Source organism: Benincasa hispida, chromosome 3 (genome assembly GCF_009727055.1).
Source record: "Benincasa hispida cultivar B227 chromosome 3, ASM972705v1, whole genome shotgun sequence".
NCBI classification, from domain to species: domain Eukaryota; kingdom Viridiplantae; phylum Streptophyta; class Magnoliopsida; order Cucurbitales; family Cucurbitaceae; genus Benincasa; species Benincasa hispida.
Window position 1 is genome coordinate 10,064,107 of NC_052351.1, and position 21,974 is coordinate 10,086,080.

The 21,974-nt window shown below is 27.8% G+C and overlaps 2 protein-coding genes across 3 annotated transcripts; one reads left to right on the top strand and one right to left on the bottom strand.

Annotated features, from left to right (window-relative positions):
- Nucleotides 1-2,823, bottom strand: LOC120072732 (transcription factor bHLH112-like). Of its 2 annotated transcripts, none has more exons than XM_039025203.1 (7): nucleotides 2,360-2,823; nucleotides 1,807-2,269; nucleotides 1,587-1,721; nucleotides 1,337-1,402; nucleotides 779-838; nucleotides 604-666; nucleotides 1-514 (listed from the first exon to the last, which is right to left on the bottom strand). In XM_039025203.1, the coding sequence occupies exons 1-7, from the start codon at nucleotides 2,647-2,649 to the stop codon at nucleotides 368-370; spliced, it is 1,224 nt and encodes a 407-aa protein (XP_038881131.1). In that variant the 5' UTR covers nucleotides 2,650-2,823; the 3' UTR covers nucleotides 1-367. The 2 variants fall into 2 exon arrangements, with proteins under 2 accessions (XP_038881131.1, XP_038881130.1); XM_039025202.1 differs by having other exon boundaries at nucleotides 773-838; nucleotides 2,360-2,820.
- A 17,909-nt stretch (nucleotides 2,824-20,732) lies between these two features.
- LOC120073438 (pentatricopeptide repeat-containing protein At1g55890, mitochondrial-like) lies at nucleotides 20,733-21,941 on the top strand. The gene has a single exon (XM_039026288.1). The coding sequence runs from the start codon at nucleotides 20,733-20,735 to the stop codon at nucleotides 21,939-21,941; it is 1,209 nt and encodes a 402-aa protein (XP_038882216.1).
- Nucleotides 21,942-21,974: the final 33 nt, after the last annotated feature.

Below are 21,974 nucleotides of genomic sequence, written 5' to 3' on the forward strand. Positions count from 1 at the left end.
TTTAACAAAAAAAATAAAATTTGATAATATAGACTTTGATGAAGTTCATAGATTACATATTAGAAATTAAAAATTAAAAAGAAAAAGAAAAGGAACAGGAACAAAAGGGCCAACTTTATATTATAATTCAAACCCCCATCTGCTAAATCCAGCTATCATCAACCACTTGGATCTATGTGGTTGAGTACTTTACCTGAATTTAGCACTTGTTCCTGTTCTTCCCAATACTACTGCTACTACCACAATTACTACTCATCACTAATTTTTTTTTTTTTTATTATTATTACACCAATTTCAATCTTATATGATTAATATATTTCTCTCTATAAAACTCCTCCCTATTCCTTGCATTCTCATTCAGTTCTCTTCATCGGAATGTTCCGCCGAACGTCGGTGTCCAGAAATCCGCCGTCGTTGCATTTGTTACTGGGAATGTGCTTGAAATTGGCACCAAACAAAGCCCTCGGCTTTTCAGATCTTGTTTTGGGCTATCTCGGTTTGCTTTTTCAGATACCTGAAATTCAACTAAATGTTAAAGCTGCATACTTTTTTACTTTCTTCTTCCTTTTTGGGGGGAATTTGAAGAAAATTAATAGTTTTTACCTGTTGTTGGTGTTGGACGGGTGTTATTCCATTGTTGCTCTTCATATATGGTGTGCTTAAGACCTGAAAATTATAACCAAATTGAATGTCTTAATGAATTGATTAATTTATTTGGGTTTTGTGAGGAAATTAACGTTGATATTAAATTAAATAATATAATGGAACATACACTGACTTGATCGTGGAGGAATTTTATGTACTCAATTGCTTCATGTAGAACTGAGGCTGTATCGGTCTGGGTAAAAACAGATCATAATTAATAAACATTATTATTAATGAAAAGTAAAGTTTTTGTTTTTTTTTTTTCTTGAGCTAAATTGTAAATTTAGTCACCAAAGTTAAAATTTAGTCCTGTTTATAATTAAAATTTGAACAATATTTTGATGCATTTCAAGATATACCCCTCCTTATGTATCTCATTATCTTCACACACAAATAATTAAAATATTTGATAAAATTAAGATTGGACAATTTAGTGAAATATACGTAATTTAATCTTCATAAATAGTCCATACGATAGGAATTAGATTTTTATCGAATCATAAGAATTATTTATGAGATTTTTTATCAAATCATAATGACCAAATTCTAACTTTTAACATCATAGGGAGTAAACTATAACTCTCTCCCAATTATATAAAACAAATTTACAATTTAACTCTTTTTTTTTTTAATTTTTGTATATATATGTATATCCAAAAAGAAGATGAAAGAATGAAAACCAAAAATTCACCTTTCCAAACGGTGAAACCAGTTGTTGAAGGGCAGTGACCCGGTCCCCTAGCTTCTCTTTCCGCACCTGATTGGAAAACCATTAGTTTTTGTCCTTTTTATAATTCAAGATTCTTCTAACATTCTTTTTCCATTAATTAAAAAACAAAAAACAAAAAACCCTAGCTATTCTGAAATGAAGGGCTCACAAATAATAACAACAATAATTCACATTCCCAATACAAAGAACAAGATTTAAAATATTTTCACACCTTAAATGTTGGCAATGGTGAAGGAGTTTCAATTCGAGGCCTTTTAAACACGGCTGGTTCGGTCGTTATTGCACTATTTTTATCACCTTTCTTTACTTGATCTTGACCATCTTCAGAATTGCCTCTATTCATACACTGAAGAAAAACAACCTAATAAGGTAAAAGAAAATAATAATAATAATAATAATCAAAATTAATTTTAAAAAAATAAATAAATTACCTTGAAAGCAAGGGTAGTATTTTGGGATTTAGGGTTGTTGTCTTCAAGTAAGGAAGCAATTCCCTGTGGAATGGTATTTGAAGAAGAAGCATTCCAAAAGGGTGTGTTGTTTGTGAAGTGCAAGTGTGGGGAAGGGTTTGAAAGTGAGGGTTTAACAAGGTAATTACAAGGAAAATTAGGGGTTGAAGATAAAGATAAGTGATTAGGATTATTTGTGGGCGGGAAGGTAGTGGAATTACTGGTAACTGTAGGGGTAGAATTGAAAAGAGGATGAGGATCACGATCATCATCGTATAAATTAGTTGAAGGAGAAGAGTATCCATATAAAGTTGACTCAACAGGAAATAAACCGGCTTGGCAATTTGTTGTATTAGTGGATGAGCAGTTTAAATAACCCTCACCATCATTTCCTTCCTTCATTCCATTTTCACTACAGAAATTCGTCGGAATTCCATTCGAATTACTTCAAAAAGACAAAAACAAAAACAAAGATTAATTACAAATTAGAACTAAAAATAAAAATTAATAAAAATCGAATCTTTTTTTAACTTACAGCAAATTATCAGATTGGTTCCAATGATCGGAGGTGGTAGAAGAAGAAAGAGCAAAACCCATCATTTGAAAAGTGGAATAATCTTGAAAAAGCATGGAGGAGTTGTTGTTGTTGTCGGAATCAGTGGCGGCGGATTTGGGTTTGATGTCGAGAAAGTCATCGGACGGTGGCCAAGATAAGTCGGCGATTCCGACGGAACAAGGGGATAATCCACCGACGGCGACCAACATACTACGGGAAGAGCTCCACCAATTATCACCGCAAATTGGAGTCTGAAAATCCTCAGCCATATTGTAAAATCAAGCACTCTCTTTACAATCGGTTGCCTTTAAATATGAAAGAGAGAGCGGGCAGTTAAAAATTAAAATATTTTTTGTGTTTAAAGTTTTAAACTTTAAACAAACTTAAAATCGGAATCGGGTTGACGTTTCGAGGATAGATTGATGGATAGGACGAGAGGAACAAAAATAAAATTTTTATTTTAAAAAAATAATTATTTCATTTTCTTTCTTCCTACTTTCCCTTTCTTCTTCTCCCACTTTTTCTTTTATTTATTTTAATATTTTAATAATTTGGTACAAATTTTGTATTTTGTTCCTTGAGAATAAAGGGTGTAGGGTTGACAATGATGGTTAAGAAGCCTTCGGTGCTTAATCTGACGGTCACATCATCCTTTTAGACCAAATCATGTGCTCTTTCTTTTCCATCCAACGGCCTATATTTATATTTATATTTATATTTTTTCTTTTTTCTTTTCATATTAAGAGCACCAAAGCTATGGATATGATTTAAGATGTGTTTGAGTATATTTTCAAAAATTTAATTTCACAAAGAAGTCATATTAAAAAAAAATTAGATTGTTTAATAACATTCGGAATAGATTTTGAAGTATATTTTAAATAGTTTTTATAGAAAAAAGAAAGAGTTAAAAATAATTTTTTTTTTAAAAAAAAATCTCAAATCTTTTGGATTCTTAAATTATTTCAATCTCACATGATTTAGTTAATTACTATTTTTTAAATACTATTGTGTTCTGTATATTGTATGTATATGATCAACCATAAATTCCGATTATCCTTCACATTAAAACGAAAGCTTAATATATTGAAATTTCTTAATTACATAATCATTTCATTTCATGGTTTGATTCCTTTTTATTAGTATATTTGAATACGTAGACATGGCGTGAAGATACTATCTAATAAGTGTGTCATGTTCACATGTCTAAATATGTCAATGAAATAATAATTTAATTGAACATTAATTTTCAATAAATATTTTAAGAGATTTGAATGGTCTAATTGAGAATATTTTTATTTGAAAAAAAGAAATCGACATACCTATTAAAGATATAGAATATTTAGCCAAAAATATATATTATAAGATGTAGATGGTCTAAGACTTTAATAGATATTAACATATGATAATATAATATGTAGATTAAAGTTAAATTCGGCCATTCTTATAAGGCCAAACTAGACAATGAGTTCTAATCTTATAGTGATCTTATACTATTTATACTTTAGGTAGAGTATCATTTAATGCTCGCTAAAAGAAATTATTCAGCCTTTATTGAAAAGAAACTCCTATAATAATGGATAATAATTAGTTTAACCCTTTTTTTAATCAATATTTTTATGAATGAATTAGAGCGCTCCAAGTAAACAAATTTAAAGATAAAGGTGGGAACATGTTTATCTATTTTTTAAAATGAAGCATCCTATAAAAATATCCTATAGAATAAGTTTTTTAAAAGTATATATACAGCAATTATTTTCAAATTTCCATACATAACAAAAATCACCTGCTAGTGTTTTGTTATTATTGTACTATACCCTATTAAACACACTTTCAATGATTATTGACTAAGATTGAATTGCATGCTACGGTGTACATGATAATATCAAATGATTGAAATTTTAAATTATTCTCTTGCTTCAATTTGATTATTGTTATGATTTTATTTTTGACATAAAAGTGCTTATTGTCTAATAATATATTTTAGATATTCTTTTAACATCTTACAAGTGTTTTTGACTTATTAAGAACTATCAAAATTTTTGTGTCATATCAAACCGTGTATACATTTCAAAGCTTTAGGAACAATTCGGTGTGATTATGAAAGAAGTATTAATTAATTTTCATTGACCAAAACACTAATTTTAAAAGATATTAAAACTTATTTTAAGAATTTTCTCGAATCTCTTAGACATTTGCATTTTTTTATATGTAAAAATATTTGAAGATATTTACAAAAGTCATGAAATATTTTTCAAATATTTTTAATTGATCAAGAGAACTTGTTACTGTGTTTGAAAACAAGAATACCAAGCACACGATCAACCCATATGTATAAATCATATCTACGAAAGAGATTTGGTGAAAAAAATACACAGTCAATCTTTAATAGGAGGTTATAGAAAACCTTTGAAAAAGATGTACATTTATCGAATGTATTGAAAAAACCTTTGAGAAATATCTACTTTTTATCGAAGGTTAATGAAAACATTTGAAAAAATATATATTACATTTGAAAAAGATATACACATATCAAAGGATATTAAAATTCTTTGAAAAATATATTATCATTTATCGAAGGGTTTTAAAAAACCTTTAAAAAATATATACTTTTATCGAAGGATATTAGAAACATTTGAAAGGGATATATATTTATTGAAGGATTTTTAAAATCTTTAAAAAGTATATTATCCTTAATCGAAGGTTAAGAAGTATCTATTTTTTATCAAAGGTTATTAAACACCTTTGAAGCAAATATACATTTACCAAATATTTTAAAAGCCTTTGAAAAATATATTATCTTTTATGAGAAATATTACTTTTTTTCAAAGGTTATTAAACTTCTTTGAAAAACAATATCCTTATCCTTTATCGAAGATTTTTAAAAAACAATTGAAAAAAAATACTACTATAAAAATTATTAAAAATCTATAAAGAGATAATATGCATAAAAATATATTGACTTTTTTGTCTTTTTTTTAGTAATTATTAACCTTGTTTCTACCTTTGAAAATAATACTTTTATCGAAGATTATTAAAAGCCTTTTGAAAAAAGTGAGATATATTAATTAAATTTTAAAACCAAAAGGATAAAAAAAATGTTAAGTTAAAAACATATATATTTTGTACATACGTATAAGAAAGAGTTTATATATATTTTGTACGCTCAGTATTTTGGACGCACAACTCACTCTCGTCCAAGAAAAAAAAATCCTACGAATCCTTCTCTGCCGCTCTCTCCATCCTTCATCAGCAATCGCACCGTCGCTCGCTTTCTCTCTCAATCTCAGCGCCACACACCTCCATCGATTGACGCAACTTCGTTGCTCCTCAGGTCGTGCATCGTTCACTACCAGACCAACAATGATGGAACTCTCAGCTTCTTCGCCGGTGTAATGGGGCAACCTTCTTTTCCTCTCTTATCTCTCTCTCTCGTTCTTTACACACCATTGATGAATAATCTAATTGAGCTTTTCTGTTGAAGTGGAACAGGAAACATTATCTCCATCCTCATGTTCCTTTCTTTGGTATAAACTTTTCGATATCTGGAATTTAATTGAGAGATTTTGCAATTTTTTATTTATGAATCATGTTTAAATGAATTATTGCAGCAGAACATTTTGTCGGATATAAGGAAGAAATTGATGGAGGAGTTCAAGAGTTTTCTGTATAATGTGCACATGGTCGAACTCCCCTATCTGGACTTACTACGAATTATCAAGTTTGGCGTCTACCTCGTTGGCACCGTCAATTCCTTCGAAATCATTGTTCAATCATTTTTCCTTCGACATTTTTCTCATCTATGCACCTTCGATAATTAAGGTCAGTGAAATGACTTTCATCACTTCTCCATTATGTAAAATCTGATTCTCTAGTATAAGACTTCATTAATACTGGGTACTAGGAGCTATTGCCACTTCAAGATCCATCAGTATGTAAAAAACAAAAACAAAAAAAACAAAAACAAAAACAAAAAACAAAACAAAACCTAATATAGATTCTAAATATATGTATGGTTGTTTTTTGCACCAACTTATTTAATTATCTTTGGTTTATGGCATTTTCAAAATTCATTTGTTATTAATGAATATCAACTGATATGTGTGTTATACTTGATGTAATTTCATACATAAGTTGGAAGATAGATAGAAACATGACTCCTTCAGATCAACCAATCTCAATTTTAGCTTGCTTACTAAGGTACTAAGGTACTATAATTTTGGGAAGAGATCAAGGGAGGAAGAGGTTCTTGAGCAATAATAAGGTACTAGAATTTTAAAGCTTGTTTAATTGTTTGAAAGTATGGGGTTTCATCTCAAAACCAATTGACAATGAGAGGAGTAACCCATCTATCTTATAAAGAGTGTAAGTGCCCTTGGTTTTTTTCCAATGTGGGATTCTCAATATTAACTTCTTTCCGTTAACTTTCATATTCCATTGTTGAAAGTGAAATATTTAATTTGTGTAGCTTTGATTTTTCTATGAATTAGGAATAGACATGAATTGAAGTGCTCTATTTAGACATCCAACTTCAACAATGGAATTTTTCATGCTTTGGAGGAAAGGAGGGAACAAAATATGAACCAAAATATTGAGAAGAATAATGCAAAACTTAACACATTGTAGTATTGAATCTTTGTGGGGAAAGCAAAAAAACAAAAAAAAAAAAACAAACAAAAAAACAAACAAAAACAAAAGGAAAGTGTTTTTGTATTTTGCCATCAATTTCGAACCTTAACAAACTATGAAACCACTAATCTCTATTGATTGCATTATATGTCTGTTTCTGGTGTCAGAGAAACCCAAATAAAATGCATGTACTATAACAATTTGAAATTTTTTTAGAGATAAGTATGTGGATTGCATAATAGGGACGAAGAAAAGAATGTAATTTCCCAGCATTTTGTTGTTAAAGTTTCCCTTTTTATCAACCGGTTCTGGTATCAAAACATGGGAGTCCAAAAATAGGAGGATGACTTACACCAGGGCTCATCCTACATTTTTTGGGAAAGGAGAAAAAGTTAACTAGGTTGAACAAATAATTTGCATCACTTGACCTATTTTAATTTTCTTTTTCATTCATGAGATACAATTTAGTCTATTATGTCTTAGAAATGAGAAAATTGAATTACAAAACAGTTTGAGATTTATAGGGTATTTTGAGATTATTGTTGTTTGTTCATTTGGCTTACTGCAATTCTATATTATGATTTAATTATGATTTGGTGAAGTTTTTCGAAGGATTTACCATGGTTGATAAAAATTAGTATTATAAGCCTTCAAATATAATAATAACCTTTGAAAAAGAATATTTGACAATAAATAATCATCGGTGAATAATTTGGCAATTATCCAAGGCACGTAACCTTTGAAAAATAATTATTTTCGAAGGTTAATAAATCTTTGAAACATAATAATTTTCGAAAGTTAGTAAACCTTTGAAAAAAGCTTTTCTACATGATCTACTTCGACATTTTTTAAAGGTTGAGATAATCTTTGAAAACAGATGTGTCGAAAGTCTATTAAATATTTTTTTCGAAGATTGTGACTTTCGAAAATGCTCAAAGTTGTAGTATTACTTTTGATTTTAGTCTAAAGTATTAATTAAACCATTAACCACTCACAGTTTTTTAAAATTCTACTCTTTCTTTTAATGCTTAATTGTATACTAATTAAGTTAATTTGATTATATTGACTGACCAAAAAGTAGAGAAAAGTTTATCTTAGTGATGGAGTTTTAAGTGACGAATTAACCGATTGCGGAGTGGGATGAAGAAATTTTATTTAATAATTATTTGGTTTCCAGTTTCATATTCAAGAAAAAGATTTTTTGTATGACAAAGAAAAAAGAATTAAAGGTAATAAAAACTAGTTATGTTATTTAATTTCTAAACAATTATTGAAATTGTAACTAAATTACAAATGTTTCGATCGATATCTATTTTGTTTTTGTTTTAATTTTTAAAAATTAAGCTTATGGATACTACTTCTACCTCCTAGTTTATTTCTTTGTTCTCTATTTTTCACTAATGGTTTAAAAAATCAAGTCAAATTTTGAGAACCAAAAAAATCATTCCTGAATTTTGTTATCCGAACAATGCAAATTCTAAAAAAAACATTTTTATATTTCCAATGCATCCAGATTTTAAATTTTGAATTTTAAAATGTAGATTTATATTTTAAAAAATACATTTAAAAACGCAATATTCATGTTATAAACTCAATTCGTTTTTTTAATTTATGTACTATTTAATTTATTATAGATTATATAATATTACAAAAATAATTATGCAAAAACATTAACTAAAACATATTTATAAATAAATTAATAATAATTTATACTTGAATGGATAATTACGATTAATTTTATCTTTATCAAATACATTTAAAATTAAAATCTAATTCTTCAACTTGCAATCAACAATATTCCTAAAAACATAAAATATAACTTTATTTTTATTGAATCCCATATTTTAATTTTTTTTTTTTATAAAAAAACCCTCGAATTTTCTAATATATTATCAACTTAATAGGAAAAATAAAAGAAAATAGATTAAGAAGGGTTGACTTTTGTGGTCTAAATATTTGGAAGTAAACGAAATTTTTTTTTTGGAGAAGTTAGGTCGGTTGGATGTTTGACCCAAATCCAAGGGTGAAAGTAGGCCTAGGCAGAGTCATCAAATATTTAATAAAGAATTCAAACTCACGTGTAGAAAAATTTGGTTAAATGAATCAATCATATATTTTCATTTCCATTACACTCCACTTACCCAATAGCAACTCCTTTTTCTCTCTTCCCATTTTGTCTGCCTCCTAATCTTGACTAAATCCACACTCCAAATAACATTAGAAATTCAAATTTCTAACCTATTGATTAAAGACACGTATAACTTAATCCATTGAATAGATTTTAGTTAACATAGCTAAAACTAAATATTATTTATGAATTACATTAGGTTATATTATTAACATGGTCTCTGTTGTCAGTTTTTAATTTTAATTTGTTCTTACTCATTTTTATAAGTTTAAATTTAAATTGAATCTCAGAAATTTTAATTTAATTCCAGAAATTTGATCCATCCATAAGTATAAATAAATTTTATATTATATCTTTTTCCATTTAAATATCCACTCATCTTCTCCTTATATTCAAGTATGATTAATAAACAAATCAATCCAAAAAGAAAACACAAAATTATTGTCATGTAAAAAAAAAAAAAAAAAAAAAAGTAAATGGATTGAAAATTGTCAAGTAAAACATAAACTTGGATTGTCATCTAAATTGTCAAGTATAATTTATTGGGGTTAAAAAGTAAATGGAGTCCAAATTTTCAATATGATAATTACAAAAAAAGCAATCTATGAAATTTGACAAAATCATAAATAAGTCAAAATAAATCTAAACCAAAAAACTATATAGTGGACTTTGAAAGGGGGGGAAACAGAAATGAAAGGGAGGTGGAATTAAAAGAAAACATGGAATAGTCAAAGACAGTGATAATTTTTTTTTAAAAAAAAATTGAGGAAATAGAATTTATGATTTTAGAATATAAAAATGGATTTAAAAAATGGGAGAGGAAAGAAGTAAAAGAAAGGGGAAACGATTTTTTTTTCTTTAATAATAATTAAAAAAAAAAAAAAGAAANAATAATTAAAAAAAAAAAAAAGAAAGAAAGAAAAGAAAAAAAAAGAGGACCCACACGGTAATGGAGCGTGCGAGACATGTAGGGTCCGGTTTATTGTTTAGCCCAAAAGTCAAAGGGAGAAAGACTCCAGAGTCAGAGAGAGTCCTAAGTTTCTAAAATTTCATATAATTTCGCGTAGCTTACACGAACAACCTTGACCTCCGCCTCCGACTGCGCTTCTTCTTTTCACCTCCTTTCCCATTTTTTCTCACTTTCAAACTTCTTACTTCAACGTTAAATTATATCTTTAATATCAAAGAGACCCTACCCTATTATGATTTTCTTAAATCATCGATTGATTTAAAAATTTAAAATTCAATAAGTAGAAGTCAATATTAAATTCGGAAGAAACAACATTGTAGGAACTTAAATCCAAAACATCCCGAAGCGGCCTGCTCTACTACTATCTTAAATCATCAATTGACCAAAAAATTTAAATTAATGGGTAAAGGTAAATTTAATATAATATCTAACACATCCCAATTGATTTCGAGATGAAATTTCATATTTTACTACCAATATGTGCTTGTATTTGAACTTTTTTAAGTGTTTAATGCGTCTTTAAACTTTTAATTTTGTGTTCAATATAAATCTTTAATGTCCTATTTGATAACTATTTGGTTCGTAGTTTTTTGTTTTGAAAATTAAGCTATAAATACCATTATCACCACTAGAATTCTTGTTTTGTTGTCTATTTTTATTGATGTTTTTTAAAAACCAAGCCAATTTTCTAATCTAAAAAAGTAGTTTTTATTTTTGAAATTTGACTAGGAATTCAATTATTTTACTTAAGAAAAATATAAAACATTTTAAGAAATTTAGAGAAAATATGTTTACTTTCAAAAACCAAAAGCCAAAAATAAATGATTACCATAGAAGGTTTATTTATTTATTTATTTTGTGGCTATATTAACTCATTCAATATTTTTAGAAAATTTATAAATTTACTTGAATATATATAAAAAAAATCTATCGAGCTACAAAATTGAAATCTCATGAAATGATCTATTAGACAATTTTGAAGTTCATGAATTTATTAGACATAAACTTAAAAATTCATAGAATATTTGTCGGATTGTTTTCAAATAAAGGAAGAGAAGTCAACTTATTTAAAAATATAGCAAAATGTTACTGTACGATGGATTTCGATAGACTTCTCTCACAATCTATCATTATATTTAAAAATATTTTTAACAGATTTATCATTTAAAATAATTATCTATATTTATGTAATATTTTATTTTTTAATGTTTATGAATCAAATTGACAAATTGATAAAATATAGTATTAGAGCTTTTGACCCGCCACCATTAAACGTCAAAAACAAAATTGAAATTTGGGAAGCGTGTGGTGTGATGATTAAGGTAGAGGGTTTGAAGAATGAAGAGTAAGAAAGAAAGATGATACGCCATTGTAAGGCCTACCTTTCTTTTACAGCCTTTGATTGGGATTTGTGGGAATTAGGTCAAATCCGTCCACTCCCTTTCTTTGGATTTTCTTCTTTGTCCTTTTTCCATTTAGAGCTTTAAAGCATCCATCCCTCTCATCAATTCTCTCTTTCTAATTTGTCTCCCACACTCCTCATTTTTACAATCACTCAATACGGATGTATATGATTTAGACTGTAATATTTTTTTTGAAGTCAAATTGATAATCTAAATGACTCAATACACGATCTCTAATCTCATCCTCAAAATTTTAAACCACCAATGCAAGATAATGAATTCTCTTTCAAATGTGAACTTACTATGGACCATAGTCTTCGGTAAGTGTGAGTCATTCCGATAGGTAAAAACTACCTTAAGTTTTGATGATTAAACGAGTTTATTATGTTAAATTGTTAAAATGTTATTTTTAACTTGGTTAATCTTGTTAGTTATTAACTCATTTTACGACACGTCAATCTTTGTTTCTCCACCGCAAGAACCTATGAGTGGAGATAATAATTATTATTAAATAAAAATTAAGTGAAGAAAATGAGGTGTGAAATTAAGGTCTTAAGAGGCGACGTCAAAGTGACGTAATCATGAGGTGTACAAAACGACAAAATAAGAAAACATGAGTCAGACATGGTCGGTCCCGTAAGAATGGTGGGAAAGTGCCGTGGATCACGTGTCATTATGCCACTAACGGACACGTGCACAGCGCAAGCCCACAAAAATTAATTTTATTTACATTTATTTATTCTTCCTTCTCCATCTTTCATATTTATAAATTATAGTTCCATTTTGGATTTTTTTGTTTTTTCACTAATAAAAGCTTCCTGTCCTGTGCTGCTGCGCTTTCATTAACTTTACCACGATTTAGTTCTTGAATGTAACAACAATTCGTGTAATAATTTCAAATCTGCATGATTTAGTCTTCATTTTGGGAAATTGCATGAAGGTGAATGGTTGGACAGTTTATTAATCTATACATAAAAGAAATTCAGTTGAACTTCGACAAGAATTTAAATAATAACGTATTTTTTAAATTTAAGTTTATTTCCTTTCTATTTTTTTTTACCATGAATTGCATCTTTCATAAATATCATGGTTAAATTTTAAATCAAACTCCAAAAACAAAATCAATTTCTTAAAAGCTAGTTTTTTAGTTTTCAAAATCTGACTTAGTTTTTTAAACCATTGATAAAAAAAGATAATTAATGTTGAAATTTAGAAGTAGAAATAGTGTTTCTATATTTAATTTTTAAAAATAAAAACAAAATAGTTATAAAACGGAGCTTAAATTATCGGATTAAATAAAAGTAAAAAGACAAATATTTTAACTCTTCCAACTTCATACTCAATATTATAGGCAATTTAATAAATAAATAGCATAAGCCTTTCTTTAAATTATTCAACTAATTCAATACAAACATGATTTAGTGGATAATTAAAATACACTTATCAAGAAGTAGAAAATGAACTTCTTATAGAAATCAACTATAGTGATTGTTAAAAATTTTCCATACGAATTTTACGTTGTAATAATTTAACAAACAAGCTTATATAATGAATGAAAACTTCTTATTCAATGGGTTATAATTAGAATATTCATTCATTGTTTTCATAATTACAAGTATTTTTTTTTTTTTTTAATTTCTGATATTTAGTAATGTTGTTTGTTGTTTTGACTGATAGGAAAGTAATGTAGAAGATGCCTTACAGAATGCCACAAAATGGCAATGACAAAGATACATTTTGACAAACAAATAAAAATATGCTTAGCCTAAATAAATAATGACAAAAATGTTGGTTTCATATTAGGAGTTTCCTCAACCAAACAATTTTTTTAACGGAGTTTAATTTATGTAGAACTGTCCAATCTCTTCCACCAGCCAAGTTTCAAGATTTTGTTTTGTGTTATTTAAAGAAATACTATTTTGAAATGGTTTGTGCCAAAGTTTCTGTAACTTATCCTATTCCTTAGCCAAATTAAGGAATTCTCTAAAATATTTATAAAAAAAAAGAATTTTCAAATATATATATATTTATCTAAAATAATAAAATTTTAATTTTTTTTATAGAGACAGATTTGTCTATCAGTGACTATCAGTTATAGAAATTGATAGCTTTCTTTTTTTTTGCTATTTTTATAAATAGTTTGATATTTTTTCTATCTTTAAAAATTTCCTTTTAAAAAAAATGTTCATTTTAGAATTAAAAGAATACTTACTTAATCTCATTATATCCCAGGCATTTACATTTGAAATAAAAAAAATGAATGGTCCAAAATTAATGCAAAGCATAATATGAGTATTTAATAATATAAGGATTTGTAATAAAATTTCATTCGTGTTTATTGGTCGTAATGAATTCTTTTTATTATTCATAATTCATAAAACGTTATTAATTAGTTTTTTTTTTTTTTTTTTAAGCCTCACTTTTCATATATACGTTTACTAGATGAGAAAAAGGGGGAAAATTAAAAAAATGACGAGAAAAAGGACTCGAGCATGGTATCCTTCTAAATGCTTCTTAATTGCGATCTGTCATCAATCACTCGATCAAATGAGAAAAGACAAATAAATAAATAAACAAAATAGTGATAATAAATAAAATCAAATTCAAAAAATCAAATCAAATAAGGGAGGAAAATATTAAAATATTATTTTCATCCCCGTATTTACTTTTAAAAAATCTTAAATTTTGTCCCTCAAAACTAAATAATAATAATAGTTTTCATACAAATATGTTTTTGCAAATTTTAAAATAAAAATACTAACAGATAATAATTTCTTTTTGAAAAAATTAACAATAATCAAGTATATGAATTATATTTAAGGTTAATTAAAAATATAAATATTAAATTGAATAAACTTTAAAGTATAGAAATCAAAATAGCGTTTTAACTCAACTCTAAATAAAACGTTATAATTTTTACATTTAGTTCAACTTTCATAAATTTACTACTAATTTTAATAGAAATCAATATTAAAATATGTGTAAATTCATTAATTTCCATAAAATAAAATTTTTCGTAAAAATAATAGAGATAAATTCACAAATTATTCCTGGAATAACTTTTTCCATAAACCATAAATTTGAATTAAAAGAAGAGCTCAAATACCATTTTCACAAATTTATGTTGTTTCTTTTTTGCAACACTAACTTTTTTGTTTTTTTTTTTTTTTTCTAATTTCATATCATACATATATTTTATAATTCATTGAATGTAATTATTTTATTTTATTTTATTTCAACAATATTTCATGTTAAAGGTTAAAGATGGAAACACTCGCAGAAAAAAAAATTGAATATTTAAATGTAAACTTGATACAAACTACCATAATTAATATTTCATTTTTTTCTTGGAAAAAACATATGGAATTCTGTGAGTTGATGGGTTAATCTAATCCTTGTCGGAAATTGGTTCCCATTTTCTTACTTATCCAAAAAAAATAAAATGAAAAAACAAACGAATTGTAAACCCATATAGTGTAACTAAAATATAAAGCGGAATCATTAGGCTATATCTAATTTTTATGCTTCCTTTCTTTCAATCATATACGAAAAAAAGCAAAAAAATTATTTAAAAAGAAGAAAATAATTACGTGTCATTTTTTGTTAGATGTAGCTTCGATTACACAGAAGATAGTTCCACCCAAATTTTTTTCAAATATAATTAATAGAAAGGTCCGGATCCCGTTTGATTTGACATCCCAAGTAAGAAATGAATTCTCAGACTAAAGCATTTTTTCCCCTATAATGCAATTTGCAAACCCAAGGATTGATTTATTTAAATCTTCAAATTATAAAGAAAAAGTTGGTGAAATAAAATTTATATCCCGAACTGTGTAAGAAATTTCAAAATTAAATTAATTTTTTTATCTCTTAGTGAAACCTTTAACATAATTTGTTCGAATAGAATAGTCAAGTAAACTCAAATCCTTTAAACCCTTGGTGGGGTTTCACTAAACATAATTAATTATGGACGACTTTCCTTTACTACCTAATTTTAATTACTTAGCTAAATTTATTAGGACCCCCTCCAATTCAACCATAATTCATTAAAAAAAAAAAAAAAAAAANATATGATCTTCATCTCTTGCACAATAATGGGGTTTCCCTATAGCTTCATGATGCATATTTTTCAAGCATCCATGGAAACTTATTCTTGAAAGCAATTTTTTTTCCCTTCCTCCCCACCCTTCAAAAAAAGGGGAAAATTTTTTCATGTTAAATGATAACTAAATGGTATTTGAAAACCCTACCCTTCGGACCTAAAAAATTATAAATAATAACAAAAGTTTTAGGTCATTTTTGAGTTTTTGAATATATCAAAAAACCCCATGGATAAAATGGAGTTGAAAGATGGGTTGGACCTACTCCAAGTTTGCTCCTTTTTCCTCTATTAATTCTTATCATCATCATTAGAAGCAAGAAACTAAAACACCCTTTCTACTTCTCTCTCTCATATATCACTTGGTTCTCAAGTTTTACTCTATAAAAATAATAAAATAAGAAAGTATTAGATGAAGGGGAAGGTAAGAAATTGAGTAGAGAGAAATAAATATGTAGTAACCATTCCATTCATTTTAGCTAGCTTTTCTCTTTCTTTAGGATTTCAATCATTTCATATATAGTGTAGAGGTTAGAAGGTTTAAGTTACTTGCTTTATAATTTATTATATGTATATAGGTAACACCAAAGTCTAGATCATATATTATCATAATTGACTCATACAAATAGTCTTCTTTTCTGACGTTACCAATCTTAATTGACCCGTTTTAATCAAAGTCAATTTTCATTTCTTAAGCTTATTATATCTTTTTAATCTTGCTTAGAGTCAACCCCTTGCTTCTACCCAAAAACTAAATTCCAAAACCAGGCATTAAACTAATGATTAGGGAAGAGAAATTTTCTATTAGTTAGGTAAAACAAAAGTCTCTGGAATCAATACTCAATTTCCTTTTAAAAAAATCAAAAGAAATCCTTGTTGGAGATCATTTAACTTAATTAACTCTATATGCTCAAATTATAATCAATTCTCTCTCCTTTTGTGTCCTTCTAAAAGATTGTATTATACACATTGGCCTTTTGTAGTGCTTCTTATTCCGTCTTATCTGCAAATTACTCTAAAATATAAGGATTTGTTCAACCACTAATAATATATTCTAAAACAGAAGCTGCTCATGTAATTATTCTATAATTCCGAGACATTCCTTCTTTTTATTTATTATTAAAGTAATTAAATTTTCCCTACTTTAATTTATATTTGAAACTTTGCGTTTTTGTTATGTTAATTATGTCATCAGAGTTGTTAGGGGATATTGATAATGTCAAATACCCGCTCTCTTATAAATAAAAAATTGTAGAAATTTCGAGATTTCAATGGAAATTTTATTATTGTAGTTAAAACAAACAATTCAATTGATGTATGGATGTGGTAGTGACGATCTGTGATTTAATCTTCTATCCTATTTTACCAAAAAAATCGCATATTATATATATTCACGGGTATTTTTCATATGTCACAGCCCTGACCCTATATATGTATTGGAAATAAATGTAATAATTCATTGACGACCATGTATTTAATTATGATAATACCTCACTCTTCTACTACACTCACACATGCCACAAATCAGATAAACAAAACTGATTTGTTTATAGGATAGAGACATAAAAATGTTAGTACATATATGGATTATTTAAAGAATTCAAAGAACTTTAGAGGACGTTTGATGCGCGATACAAATAGAAAATTGAGTTGAGTTGAATTGGTAATTATTATCTGGAGAGTTATATTGTCTGTGTTTGGTGTGTAAAGTTGAGTTGAGTTGGTAATTATTTTTATGTATTTGAATGCAGAGTTGAGTTGAGGTATCTGGTGCTATTTTTGTAAATAAAATTGATTTTATCTTTTTTTTTATTTTTTTTTTATTTTTTTTGCTATTGTTGATTTTAATTTGCACTATACACATATTTTTCTAACTTTCCTAAAAAATACTAACTCAACCCAACTCTCCATAGTTGTCAAACACCCGTCTTTTAAATTTAAGTATGACACTTAATTCTTTTACAATATAATTTTGCTCTCTCGTATAATTTCTACAACTTTTGTATTATATGTGTAGAAAATTTAACTTTGAACAAAATTTTCTCATAGCCTTTTCCTTTTTGTACATATTTTGTAATCGAACATACATAAAGCATTAATATATATTAATCACATATATATAAAATATTTGTTCATATTATTAAGTATACTCTATATTTATGAAATATAAACATGAATGTGTATTAATAAATATAGATTTTTTTTTTTTACCTAAATAATCATCTCTAGATCATATTTTTTAAAAATATCTTTTCTTTTGTAATTTTCTAATGAAGGTTTTTTTATATTTTTTTTGGACAAATTTACCATTTTTTTCGTTCATAATTGTTTTGTGTATAATTATTTATCTCTTTTTTTTTTTGTTTTTTATTATTGAATTGTGTGTAATTATTATTTGAGTCACCTTTTATTGCAGTTTGTATATTGGTTAATGTGTCCAAGAATGATTTTTCATATTTTAAATTATTTTTTTGTCTAAAAAATCCTTTTTAATGATTCTTGTTCTTGTTCTTCTCCATCTCTCTCTTTTGGCAATAGAAGTGCGTGTTTTTTCTCCATCACTCGATTTTTTCATGCATTTTTTTTTCCGTTATCTTCATGCATTAGTTCTCCTACTCCCCTCGTCTTTATCTTCGCCTTTTCACGTTTTTATAATTTTTTTCCATTTTTTAGTGCTTTCAATTCCATTTTTGATGGTCTTTATTTCTTTATTTCATTTTTTCTTAAATTTAATAGGTTTCTTTTTTTCATTCCATTTTTATAAGCGGATACTTGTGCGTGTTTGTGTGTGTATGTGTGTGCGTGTGTGGGGGCGTGGGTGTGCGTGTGTATGTGTGTACGTGTGCCTACATATGCGTATGCGTGTGTGCGCGCGTGTATGCTTGTGCGTGCGTGTGCGCGCATTTATGTAAAATATTGGGTAAATAGGATTTTTTTTTTGGTAAAAAATACAAGGTTGGAAACATTAATGTAATATGGGCCTCATTTTAAGGCCTTTTTTAATAGAAGCCCCATAAATATATCCCGCATTTATGAAATATAAACATGACCAAATCCATCTCTTTGATTTTGGGCTGATATTGAGGCCCGTGTTTTATTTGGATACAGTTTTGTAGGTTTTTCTTTGGGCTACAACTTTTTCTTCTCAGCCCATTTAGCACGGACCCGATTCGAAGCAAACATGGAAAAAAGGGATGATGGAGACAACGTTCTCAAAAGTCAAAACACACAAGATTTCTGAGTTTTATAAAAATATAATTTTCAATCCAATATTAAGCTATGCTTTAAAATATTATTTTGATCCTTATATTCTGAAGTTTATTTAATTTTAGTCAATATACTTTTGATTGTTCAATTTAGTCATTATACTTTATATAAATTTTTAATTTAGTCCTTCAAAATTAATTTGTAAAAAAAATTGTTAAATAATAATAATAATTTTTGTGTAAGAAAATACGCCATATAAATGTATTTTAAAATTATAGAGTAAAAATGTAATTAGATCACAAAAAGTTATTTTAGAAAAAGAAAATAGAAAACAACAATTAAACTAATATGGGATTGTGTCTGAATTGACTTAGAACAGTTTCATTTTCGATTTATGAGAGCCCAAGCAATAAGTGGGCCTTCAATATAAAATGGGCCACCAAACAACCAAATAACAAAACACATGATATCAAAACACATGGTTATCATTGTCGTAATTAATTCGACATCTATATTAATGAGACTATAACTAATTGCTCAACTATATATCTCATAAGACTTTCAATGCCAACTAACGTCACTATTTCAAACGAATAATTTTCCATAAATCTCGCGATAGTTGTTTTGAATTTTTGTATCAAATTTAATAGTTAGTTAGAATATTTCAGTCTCCTATAACAACTAATTTTCAAATATTGACTTGAAATTTAAAATATCATATTATCTTTTTTTTAAATTGTTTTTTTTATGATTATCTTATTTTAAAATTTTAAATCTTATATTATAATTTTGGATGTTTAAATCTTATATTATATCAGTTTTCGTAACTATCTTTTCATATTTATAGTAGATTTTCTCTTAATCATAATTAAATTATACGTTTTTTAAATTGTTTTTATGAATATCTTTATTATAATTTTATTTTAAATATGTAATATAAAAAAAAATCTCATTTTTATTAATTAGTTCTTTTTTATTTCAAATCATATTATTTTTGTTTTAAAAATTTCATTGAGAAGAATAGCAAAACAGAAATTTCATCAAATTTATAGCAAATACATTGTCATGTGTTTCCATTTTTCTTTAACCCTAAAATGCCATCATCTCGATTTTCAGTTAATTAATTCCGTCCTTTGTAGAATTTTTAACATAAATCTTGATTTTCTCAAACATTATCTCCCTACACTTTTCAATTTTTAAAAATCGAATGTAATATTTTTTTTTTCAAAATTATCATATTTCATTTTATCTTTAATTTCAAATTTTATTTTATCTAATTTTTTAATTTTCATCTATTTCTTACTGATTTTATTTTTGGTTCTCAATAGACGACAAATTACTTTGGAGGGTTGACTTAACCAATCAAATCCTTTGGTACATAGATGAAAAGCTCGACCTAATCGACCATTGATCAAGAGTTCAAGTCTCAAAGTATTTTCTTTCCAAAATGATTCATATCGAGCCATTATGAAAGCATATAGAAAGTGTTGGCATTAACAGTTTGCTTGAAGATTCTATTCATGACCGCATCATTGTTGGCGGAGGAGAGGTCGATGCAAAGTCTGGCCAAGTGATAGTCTGTAGTGTTTGTTTTAATTATAATGTAATTACGAATATTTTTTAATAAGCCATTTGCAATCTTATTTATTTAGACTTTTATAAATTCTTTAATATTTTATTTTTAATTTTTTTTTTACTATTTTCATGAATGAAATTTTTATTTGCTATTTTTACATGAAAATTTAAAATTTGATAGTCTTCTCGTTTGCCCTTATTTTATTTATTTATTTATTTAACCTTTTTTTTTGTTAAGCCCGTTCCTTATTGCATTATGGGCTTTCAAATTCCTGAAAAAGACCTTTCTCTTAGCTTTTACCTTTAAACCCTAAACCTCCCTTTGTTTCTCTTCAATAGAGAAAATGTCTTCCTCTTCCCTCTGCCGTCGCCTACATGGTCTCTTCAACCATTCTCGTTCCTCTGCACCCAGATTCAACAAGCCCAACCCCTCGCCTCCTTCTTCAGCTACCAAAAAATCCACCACCGATTCTGCCTCCGCCGCAACTCCTCTCACCACCGAACAACGTCTTCAAAAGCTCGTGAAAAACATCATAAAGAGGTCCGAGTCCCACCGCTTCCGCCGCAGGCACGGTTTCTATCATTCTATAGTTTGTCGTCTTGCTGCCCATAATAAATACTCCATGATTGAGGAGATTATAGAAGCTCAAAAGAAGTATGAGGACATTAAAGACGAAGGGTTCGCGATGCGCCTCATTATGCTCTATGGGAAAGCGGGGATGTTCTCTTATGCACGCAAGTTGTTCGATGAATTGCCTGAACTGAATTGCGAGCGAACTGTGAAGTCTTTTAATGCCCTTTTGGCGTCCTGTGTTAATTCCAAGGAATATGATCAGGCTGAAACAATTTTTCGGGAGGTAACACAGGAAGTTTCCATTGAAGCTAATGTGATCTCGTATAACATTGTAATCAATGCATGCTGCAAGATGGACGCTTTCGATAAAGCCATCTTGTTCTTCAATGCCACGGAGAAGGATGGAATAGAGCCAAATTTGATTACATTCAATACGCTCTTAACTGCATTCTATAGAAAGGGTCAGTTCTTAGATGGAGAAAGCATGTGGGCTATGATGGGGAACAAGAATATTGCTCCTGATATCATAAGTTACAATGCCAGGTTGCAAGGAATGGTTCTGGAGAAGAGAATTCAAGAAGGGATCGAGTTGTTAGCTGAAATGGAGGAGAAGAAAATCAAGCCAGATGTGTATAGTTACAATGCTCTGATTAAAGGTTTTTGTGAAGATGGGGATTTGGAGGAAGCCAAAAAATGGTATAACAAACTGAAGGAGAATGAAGTTACTCCAAATGGATCGACTTGTAGGGCACTTCTCCCCCTCCTTTGCGAGCAGGGTGATTTTGATTTTGGACTTCAACTATGCAAAGAGGCCATTGATAATCGATTAGTTATTAATGTGGTAGAAGTGCAGCGTGTGGTTGATGGTTTGGTTGAAGTTTCCAAGGTTGAAGAAGCAAAGGACTTTGTTGAGCTCTGCAATTCAAACAATTATTTAAATTTCAAATTGGAATGGCCTCAGACGAGCACTGAAAGATAGTTACTTCTATGTGACTTCCAACTTCAATTATCA

Bases quoted from the DNA above. Each gene is read 5' to 3' on its own strand.
- LOC120073438 (XM_039026288.1), top strand. From the start codon at position 20,733: ATGTCTTCCTCTTCCCTCTGCCGTCGCCTACATGGTCTCTTCAACCAT.
- LOC120072732 (XM_039025202.1), bottom strand. From the start codon at position 2,649: ATGGCTGAGGATTTTCAGACTCCAATTTGCGGTGATAATTGGTGGAGC. The intron at 1,403-1,586 runs GTGTGAAAATAT...TTTTCCAATCAG, and splicing joins CACCATTGCCAACATTTAAG to GTGCGGAAAGAGAAGCTAGG. The intron at 515-603 runs GTAAAAACTATT...GTTGAATTTCAG, and splicing joins CCGTCCAACACCAACAACAG to GTATCTGAAAAAGCAAACCG.